General features: G+C 42.7%; 1 protein-coding gene across 10 annotated transcripts in view; it reads right to left on the reverse strand.

Moving 5' to 3' along the window:
• Positions 1-10,076, reverse strand: part of Synrg (synergin gamma) — a 68,254-nt gene that overhangs the window by 20,095 nt on the left and 38,083 nt on the right. For all 10 annotated transcript variants that reach the window (XM_026780937.1, XM_013347327.2, XM_026780936.1 and 7 more), the window contains one exon: positions 7,710-8,642. In XM_026780937.1, the coding sequence (XP_026636738.1) occupies positions 7,710-8,642 (933 nt within the window). The remainder of the gene's footprint in view (positions 1-7,709; positions 8,643-10,076) is intronic.

A 10,076-nucleotide genomic window follows, 5' to 3' on the forward strand; every position in this document is an offset into this window, starting at 1 on the left:
ACACACAAAACCCCCCTGATAACCACACACAACCACTCTGATAACCACACACACAACCCCCCAATAACCATACACATTCTTTCCCGGATAACCACACACACAGCCTCCCTAACAATACACACACAACCCCCTGATGATAACCACACACACAACTCACAAAGAACCCAGAGTTCTGTGACCGGATTTTCATAATGAAGCCAATGGGTGAAACAACACTGGTCCTTGCCTCTCCTTTCACAACAGCACATAGTTTAGAATAGGTTCGAGGTTCTGGACACTCCCACAGCTATCCCCACCACTCCACTCAACTCCCTATGCTCCAATAAGAGCGTTCAATGAATGAGAAAAATGCTAGTCAACTGGCAAAGCAAATCTCCTTTGCTACAAGATGGAACACCTTCAAATTCTGCAGTGCAAACCGTACCCTCACATGTGGCTTGCTTAATAAGAAGAAAAACAATTTAGGTGACAAATTTATAGTTTAGAAAGAGTGAAGCAAGCTGTTAGACAAAGCACTTTCTTAGTCTCTCACTGTAGTGTTCAGGACACAGATGTGGTTGAATACCAGACTAGTCTGTCAGGTGAACATTGAGCAGAATGCTTCACCACACAGGTACGTTTATTATTAGACCTTTCTGGAAGGCTCTTTGGGGAAACCATATCAGAAACTGCTTCTAGCGTCTTATCTATTAAAAAGTAGCAATTTGGTGGGTTTTTTTTGGGGGGGGGCAGGCCAAAGATAAATTTATGGAATGACAGCTCTAGTTCAAACACTGCAACCAAGTTGCTATGGTAATAAAAAGACCTTTTTGTGCAATTATGCAACAAGAAGACAAGCCTTTTTTTTTTTTTTTAAATCAAGAATGACTCGCATTGTAAGTGAGGTAAAAGGCATCGTGAGCAAAAAGGATTACCTTATCAGAAGAGCTCTTAAGACTTTATACCTACGAAGGTCTTCAATGCAATCATGGAACATTTCACCTTCTGAAGCTACTTACTGAGGTAACCAAATGACTAAATGAAGAACCAAAGGAAAGACATAAAAGGAAATGTTTGAAATATATATTTTAACCAGAGAGTAAACATGTTATGAGTCACTAAATGCAAACTTTGAAACTGAATGTAGGTGAAAAATCAAATTACTAAAGAGTAATTAATTTGAACCCATAAGCACTAAACTGGCATTACATAAAAGCCAAAACCCAAATGGTTACATAATGTCTGTCCCTGAGCCTCAGCAGCTATACATAGTATAAATACCAAGTGTGCTTTTTTTGGTATAGTGAACACTGGTAAACCATTTTCTGAGAAAAATCTGACACATAAGTAGATTGGAGGTAAAGAACAAACAAAGAAACTCCCCATTTTTCCATGTTAACAACTCTCTATTTGCTTAGCAACCCAGTTCTTTGTATTATTGTATAAAGATCTTAAAAACAATAAAGAACAATGCCTCCAGCTTGAAAGACAGGAGCCCTGTCTGGAAAAAATGATACCAGATGTTATAAGCACCAAAGTGGCTAGAGATGGCCTTGCAATTTAGTAGCTGAATTCTGAAAATTACAAGAGAAAAGAAAAAAGAAAATGGGGAATGACCGTACTAAAAGAAGAGTCATTACTGTGTCTCCAATCCTTCCAGCTCCTGGGCGGTGCTAGAGAGAGCTGCAACTGGGCACAGGTAGTAAGCCAAATTGTGTGCTTTCACACACGGACTGTTTGCAACGGGAACTCACTATGACAAAGGACAAGAGAATAAACAGTACGACCCGCTTCCCATTGTGCATCAAATCAAGACATGGCTTTCTCTCCTACAGGCAGCTAACCCTACCAGGCTCTTCCATAACCTCTATTCAGATCCACTCTGAATGCATGCTGTACATGAAAACAAGGTATCCCCAGGCATGGAAGCCACCACCACAGGACACAGAAGGTGAAACCCACACCTGTGGATGTTTTCTAAAGCTGTGGGCATATGCCCACGAGATTAAGAGTTACTGGCTTTTAAGAAGGAACTTAGAGGAAGAAAAAACAAAAGGGAATTACAAGCACAATTCCACTATTCTTGAGTGTTCTGCAATAGCAGTAGCAACGTCTGCTGGCTCAAAGAGGGAACAACTGCTAATGTCTAATGCGGAGTTAACCCAGCCTTCATTCACCAACACAAACCACGAAGTATTTGTATATCTCCACGTCTCCTCCTTTTGGGCCCAATTCTCCTTTAGAGAATATTCTCTACTAACTGTAAAGCCTGGTCTGATTATGTCCTGTTATGTCTCAAGCATCCTGATAGGCATTGTTGTAGAGAATAGGGAAAGTGACCCCACTGAGCAACAGGCTACAAAATACTGCTGTTTGATTGCCTTCCTGTGCCTTCTAATCTGTGCAGACACTTCCCATTCTGCATGTTTGTACCAACTCCTGTGACGCTATGGTTTAAATTGTGTCTACACTGTAAGCATCTCAGGTTTCTATGTCAATGCTTTATGGTCAATAAAGAAAAGCGGCAAGCACAAGAATACTAGACTCAGAGGAGGCTAGAAGGCAAGAGACAGCAAGATTGTCCAAGGTGAGTCAGGGAAACCCAGGCTGGAGACGGGGCTCAGAGTTGAAGAGCACGTACCAATCTACCAACAGCCGCATCAGGCACCTCACAGCCACCTGGAACTCCAGCTTTAGGAGGCCCAATATTTCTGGCTGCCGCAGCACCTGCACTTAAATGCACACTTCTACACATAATATAATTAAAAATAGTAAAAATAATAGAAATCCCATCAAAATGATACCAAATGAGCACAAAAGATGGTAATTAAATGAAGGCCTTCTGGCTATCAAAAGGGAGAGAGCAAACTTAGGGGGCAGAGCCTCCAGAATATATGTCCTCTTATGTTCTCAGAATCACTTAGCAGGCATTTCCCAAACACCTTATCAAAAGTCCTCAGATGATAGCCACTCAAGAAAGACAATAAAGTGATTCTGGCTGAGAGTGCAGCTTGGGGGTAGGGCACTTGTTTAGCATGCAATAAATACATAAATATACATAAATAAAAATAGCTGGGCACGATGACGTGTACCTGGAACCCTAGGTACTCTGAAATCTGAGGCAGGGGGATAACTTGAACTCAGGAGTTTAAGAGTAGCCTAGATAGCATAGTGAGCCCTTGAGGCAAATAAAACAAAAGAAGTATAAATAAAAACCATCACCAGGTGGTGGTGGTGGTGCACACCTTAATCCCAGCACACAGGAGGCAGAGGCAGGAGTATCTCTGTGAGTTCAAGGCCAGCCTGTTCCAGGACAGCCAGGGCCACATAGAGGAACCCTGTTTCAAACAGCAATAGATAATAGCAATCAATTCCTTCAACTATTTTAGAAGCTAGCACATCTTGTACGACATGGCCAGTGTTCTCTGTTCTCACCTTACCCTCTGGTAATCAGCACAGATTCTAACAGGAACAACACAGTGCCGGCAGAACACCAGAATATCTGTGGGAAGTCTCATGCACTGACAGAGACAAGCATTAGCCAACCGTATCTTACCTGGCATCAGGACAAACACCACAGAGTTATTTGTTTGAACCTACAGCACAGAATGCAAATCTTTATCACAAAAAAGGGATGCTGTGTTGTACTATTAAAACTACCTCGCCAGGCGGTGGTGGTGCACGCCTTTAATCCCAGCACTCAGGAGGCAGAGGCAGACAAATCTCTGTGAGTTCCAGGCCAGCCTGGTCTACAAAGCTAGCTCCAGGACAGCTAGGGCTGTTGCACAGAGAAACTCTGCCTCAAAAAATCAATAACAACAACAAAAAACTACCTCCCTAAAAATCATATGCTATCTAGACACAATGAGCTGTTCAGTGAATGGCAGTTAGACACAGGGATGGTCACTTCTGCTCACAAGGGAGTTAAAGCAAACCTAGTAGACTGTCCTGGTTTTAGAGAATCTACTGATAGAGGAAGCCCCAGCCCCATGAGGTCATTCTCACAGTGGAGAGAGCAGCTGCTGGAATCGCTAGCTGGAGGCTTTTCTCCCAAGGTTGTTAGCAGTCCACATAGTTAAAATGCAGAGCGCCTGTACAAGGGTCTAACAGCGACTTCTCAACTTTCAGCACATTATACATCTTGAGTGGAAGGCCTGGCTTCTCCGGGTGAATTTCAACCCCAACACCCAGCTTTTTTCTCTCTTGGATGGCACATGAAAGTGATTTCTGGAATTCTACTCAAAATTCCCATTTTCAGGAGTTCAATATCCCTTTTTTCCCCACAACTTCTAAAAATGAACAAAAACTTAAAACCTTCAAATCATGAATAAAAACTAAAAACATTGAAATGATTCTTTCCCCGAAATCTTTGTGTAGCTTGGGCTTGGGACTTGAAAAGACTATCGCCAGAGTTCCTCACTCTTACCCTACCCTAAAATAGAGCAAATAGTTTTCATGGCCGGCTACTCATTGCTAACTTTCACTGGTCTTTGTGATTTTTATTAATTTATTGATTGATTTATTGCAATGCTGGGATCAAGTTTAGTGCCTGGCAAATACTCTACCACTGAGTCAGCCCAGAAACTGTTTTCTTAAAAATGAAAATAGTTTAAAGCTTAGCTCTTTTGTTTTAAGGGTTGTCTTAGCTTTTAACGTTTATTACTGCCGTGTGTTGAGTGTCTATGTGTGAGCACACATGCGCCATGTGCGGGTGTCCAGGTCAGAGTGTCCAGGTCATTTCCACGTCTATATATATGTGTATATATTTTACTTTGTCTAGTGAGACACAGTAGTATACTCAGGCTGGCCTTGAAGTTACAATTCTGTCTCAGCCTCACAAGTGTGAAGATCACTGGTGTGTGTCTCACATCTGGCTGAGCTTTATTTTCGCATCGTTGAGGAGTGTGCTTACTATATGTCTACATACATTGATTTATTCATGCTGAGGATTAAATAAGTATTTTGCAGATGCTGGCAAGCATGCTGCCAACTGAGCTCAGGAGCCTAACCCTACACATGAGCTCAATGCCACATTAGTGATTTCTGTCAACGGGCATACAAGGGGCAAAGGCAACCACACCTCTGCCTTCTTAGGAGGAAAAAAGAAAACCCAGTCTCAAGGGACGTGACTTCAATTTTATACCGTCCAGGTTATTTCTTTGTTCTAATTCTCAAAAACACAAATTACACACATCCCCACACTTTCAAAATATGCCAAAGAATCGTTTATTAACACAGGACTTACAGGTCGCAAAAGAGAATGGTACAGAAGAGCTGGGAAGGAGCCATCAGAGTAAGCATGCAGGCCAGTGTTCGCAGAGAAAGAGAATAATAAAGCAAGTTCCAAAGGGCACATCCACACACAAGTGTCTGTATTGAAAAAAGACATCAGAAAAGCAGCCAAAAAAATAATAAGGCGCTGATTAAAATACAAAGATTTTCCATGTCAAAAAGAGCTACTTCACAGGTAGGTAGCCACAGAGGTCTTGCTGACCCTTTGAGAAAGTCGCAAATCAAAGTAAGCTCTTGCTGCCATAGAAACAAAGGATCTTAAAGACTGAACATCAAGACGCTGCTGTGCCAGAGAGAGTATATTTAGGGGGTGGGAGAGCAGCCTCAATGAAATTATACGCAGCAAGGGCTAAAGGGTAAATGCAATGATGTGCAGAGAGAAACCAGGCAATGTTATTAGTATATCTACCATCCATACAAAGAATTAACAGCGTGGGTGAGAGACAGTATCCCCTTCAGAGTTAAGTTAGGGTTTCTAAACAAGACCATGTCCATAGACAGTAATCATCCAAGTTCTTTTTTGCTCCATCAGCCCACTTCTTTCTCTAGAATGTCCTTTCAACCCTCAGACTAAGAGAGCAAGTTCATCACTCCATGGCGAGCGGAAGGGTAGAATAAAGTCCCAGTGCACTGAAGCAATGCCTACCGCTCTCCTTCTCTAATATATTTATTTATGCAGCAGTCTTGCTCAACGGACACACAGGCATGACTCCCTGGTAGGCCGTCAACCCTCTTAACAACCGCTCTGAAGGGTTACTACTCTGTTCCCACCAGAGGTTTACAGATCAACAGAAGGAGACAATCTGCTTTTCAGGTCTCCTCCCTCTGAAGAGAGTGGGCTTGAACATGGCAGGTTCCATTCTGAGAGTGTTCCAAACATATAGAGAGAGCATGGGCACAGATTATTCAACAGGTTCATTGGAATGAGCTCAGTCAAAAGCCAACCTCTCCTTCCCGAATAAAAGACGGGAAAAAGACATCCCAAACCTGGATTAACTCATTTCACAGATTTGTGGTTTGGCACTGTGAAAGAATATAGATTCATTTTCAGAAAAATAGCCTCTAATTAATAACTTCAAAGTCCAAAAGGCTAGTATACATGTTGTGAAATTGTTTTTTAAATAAAAATCAAATGCTGTTGTTTAAAAAAGAATGCCCCTTGCAACCAAGTGTTGTGGTTCACACAGCTCATACAAAAAAGAAGAATAAAATCATCCATCAAACAAACAGCAGCAAAGGAAAAAAGGAAAAACAGGAAAAAAAATGAGGAAATAACAGCAAAGGGCAGAAGGAGCTCAGATAGCCAGCTGCATCTAGGAAACCCCTTGGCTGGCAGCAGGCGAAACACGCTGATCTTTGCTAACTTTGCTTTCCATTCAAAACCCAGCATAAGAAACCCATTTCAGTAGCAAAGGACAGACACCATTTGCCAGTTTGAAATCTGTGGACTCTACAGCACTTCACAATGTCTGCTGAGCCTGTAAACTTGGAAGTGTCTTACCTGTCCCTCCCAGGTAAAGAAACAAACCCTGCATGTGCACACTACCTTTTCTAGAATAATACAGTAATGCTGAGATAGTTCTCATTATTAAAGGCCACAAAATAGGTTTATCTTTCTATATACATATTAAAAAACAAAATGAAATAAAAACTAGGACACTTGGGAATCTAGTTCTTGTGACAGGAAGCTGGACCAGAGAACAAACTGCTACATGTGAATCCACACAGGGTTTAAAGAGGGCTCCCTTGTGAAAGGCTTTCACACATCTTATCAGAAGTTAGTAGTTACCCTACCCTAGCATCTACAGGGTTATTACAACTTAATAACTTTCGCAGTCACGCTGCCAAACAGTAATACTGAAAACAGGCCTGCTCCCCGCCAGGTCCTAACACACCGAGCATTCCTAAGTGACCTCTTTACCTCTTCTCAAGGAAGCTGACAAACTGCATTCCAAGTGGGAAGAGGTTTTTACTTTCTTGGCCTAGGAAGAGTCAGTTTCTGTAAACCAAACAAATACTGTCTTAGCAACTCTATATGTACTCAAGAGAAGACAAAAGGAGAGCGGGAGCACTGATCCCACTCACAGGGATGAAGAAACACTGTGGACACTGCAAAAGTTTTTATAAAATTCCTGGCTATGTGGGGTTCACTGAGCAGTGGGTTTGTATGGGCCTCTGACACCAAGTGAGTATTAGGTTTCAAAAATAAAAATATTTCGGCTCTCCAATCTAAGTTCTGGAGCAGTCAGAGTACCCACAGATTGTTTCCATAACATCATGTTGAACACTGCTTCACGCAGACAGACAACAGGAGGCTAACTAATTACTAGAAATCCGCCAAGGTAACGAGCCAGCGCCTCAGTCTGTCAGTCAGAACCCAGAGAATCATCTTTGAAATCTACATCACCATCACCAGAGCAATCTCACCAATTCCTCACCTGCGGCAGGAGGATGCTGGCCACTAACTGTTGGCAAATCCAAAGAGCTATCAGACATGACATGCTTAAGATCTCCTCCCACATCAGCCAGTTTCATGTCAAACTGAACAGAAAGCGCATCTTCCGAGTCCTCCTTGCCAACACTGCTGCCACCGATGGAGGGGAGATCTAATGATTTCACTGAAGCAGAGTCTTCCTTGGCGTGTCTGAAAGCCACTGCTTTCTCTCCCAGGGATTTGTCTGAGCTTGTTGATGAAAACTTACTGGAGTGGAAGTCAGCAAAGTCATCGTCACTCTTGGCAGAAGGAGTGTTCTCTTTGAACTCCTCGATGGCCAGTCCAGCTCCCTCTAGGGAAAGCTGTTTGAAGACATCGTACTTGGAAGATGCAGCAGGTGGATTCTGTGCACTCTCCACTGTGCTGCTGGCCAAGGGGCTGGGACTCACTTCCTCTCTGAGGACGTCGTATTTGTCGTCTGCTTTTGCCTCAGATGAAATAGAGCTGTTACCGAAAGCCATGAAATCTGCAAAGTCGTCCTGCTCCCCAACAGATGCAGGATTCGAGTATTCCCCAAAGAGGTTGAACTCTCCAAAATCATCTACCAAACTAGAAGTTTTAGTGGATGCCAGTGCTGCTGGGGCTGCCACAGAGCCGGCCGGCGGAGGTCTGGTGGAAACTGACTTGGACGTGCTAAACGCAGCTGAAAAGGGCACCAGTTTCTCGCCACTGCAGCTGACTGAGGAGAACATATCTGGGTCTGCTAAGTTCAGAGGGGTTTTCGCTGGTGTCTGTTTCTGTTGTGCAGCTCCGGAGGGAAAGGCTGCTGGAAAAGTGTCCTTTGTCGGTGGCTCTAGGGGTGACACACTATCGGCGGTCTTGAAGTCGGTGAAGCCGTCATCGGTTCCTGTGGATCTGAACTCGGCGAAGTTCTCTCCTGAAAGAAAGAGCATGCGGTGAAGGAAAGCCGCAGAGTTAAGCCCACACAGAACAATGCGTACTGAACTGGTAAGGTTTTATAGGGTTCTCCCCTCGCTTGACAGTAACCACAGTCCACACTCTCATCAGACAACTTGTTTCTTCATTATAGCCAGTGTGAGACAGAACCAGGCAAGCACTGCCCTCAAAACTCCTCCTCTGTCCAGACTGAAAGAGAAGCTGGAGGCTCCAGAGAGGCACACTGAGCAGCCCTTTAAAGATGAAACATGCCATACGGTTTTAAACAGGATCAAAAGCATCAACGAAGTATTGAGAAGAAGTCTGCTGCCTCTGATGTTCAGAATGCACAACTGAACAAGACTTCCAAAAGATTTAGAGCTGGATATTGTGGCACACACCTTCCCAGAACTTGGGAAACTGAGGCAGAAGGATCACAAGTTGAGGCCAACTTGGGCTACTTAACAAGACCAGGTTTCAAACATACCAACCAACTATCCAAACAACCAATGAACTAACCACCATGAAAAACAAAAAACCCAATTACTAAAGGCTAGCATTGTAGCTTAGTGTTCAGTGGTAAAGCTCATGCATGAAACAACCATGACCTAGTTTCAATGCTGAGCACACATGCACACATACACACATGCACACACAGGAACACAAATTATTAGATGATAGGATATAATGAGATCTTGCTAAGTACACAGACATATTAATTTGAAGATATTTTGGCAAAAAAAAATCTTTGAAAAAAGAACTAGTTATTTGGAAAGCAAGTTAAGTGGCATAGATAAAAGCCCTATAAAAATGTAAAACCCTATGATTACTGCTGCTATCTATGTGTGTGAGTGTGGTGTGCACTGGGCACTGACTAGCTCTTCTCCTTCCTATGGAGTCTGAGGACTGAACTCAGGACACTGGGCTTCTGTGGCAAACATTTTTATCCTCTGAGCCACTTTTTTCAGCCCCCGAGAACTGATTATTTAAACTCTGGGGCCATAATTCTCTTTTTGTTTGTTTGGGTTTTTGTTGTTGCTGGCATTGTTGTTTTGAGACAGGGTTTCTCTGTGTTGTCCTGGCTACCCTGGGACTTGCTCTGCAGACCAGGCAAGCCAGGGCTCTTACTAAGGCTTGTGTTCTTCATTAGGATCTAATCTTGTCTCTCACAATTACAAGGACAGGATGCAGATGACCTCACTTTCCTTCCAGCGTCTGGAGCTCTACAGTGACACCCGCTAGGACATGCCATTTAATGAAATCCAGATATATACCAAACATGAATATTGCTATGCAACCAACATCACTGATTATTTAAAAAATAATGACTGTCACTTCTAGAGAGTTAAAAGTAAAAACTCTAAATTTCTTTACTAATTCACACCCACTTATTATTATTATTATTATTATTATTATTATTATTATTATTATTATT

Source organism: Microtus ochrogaster, chromosome 7, assembly GCF_000317375.1.
Source record: "Microtus ochrogaster isolate Prairie Vole_2 chromosome 7, MicOch1.0, whole genome shotgun sequence".
Lineage (NCBI taxonomy): Eukaryota > Metazoa > Chordata > Mammalia > Rodentia > Cricetidae > Microtus > Microtus ochrogaster.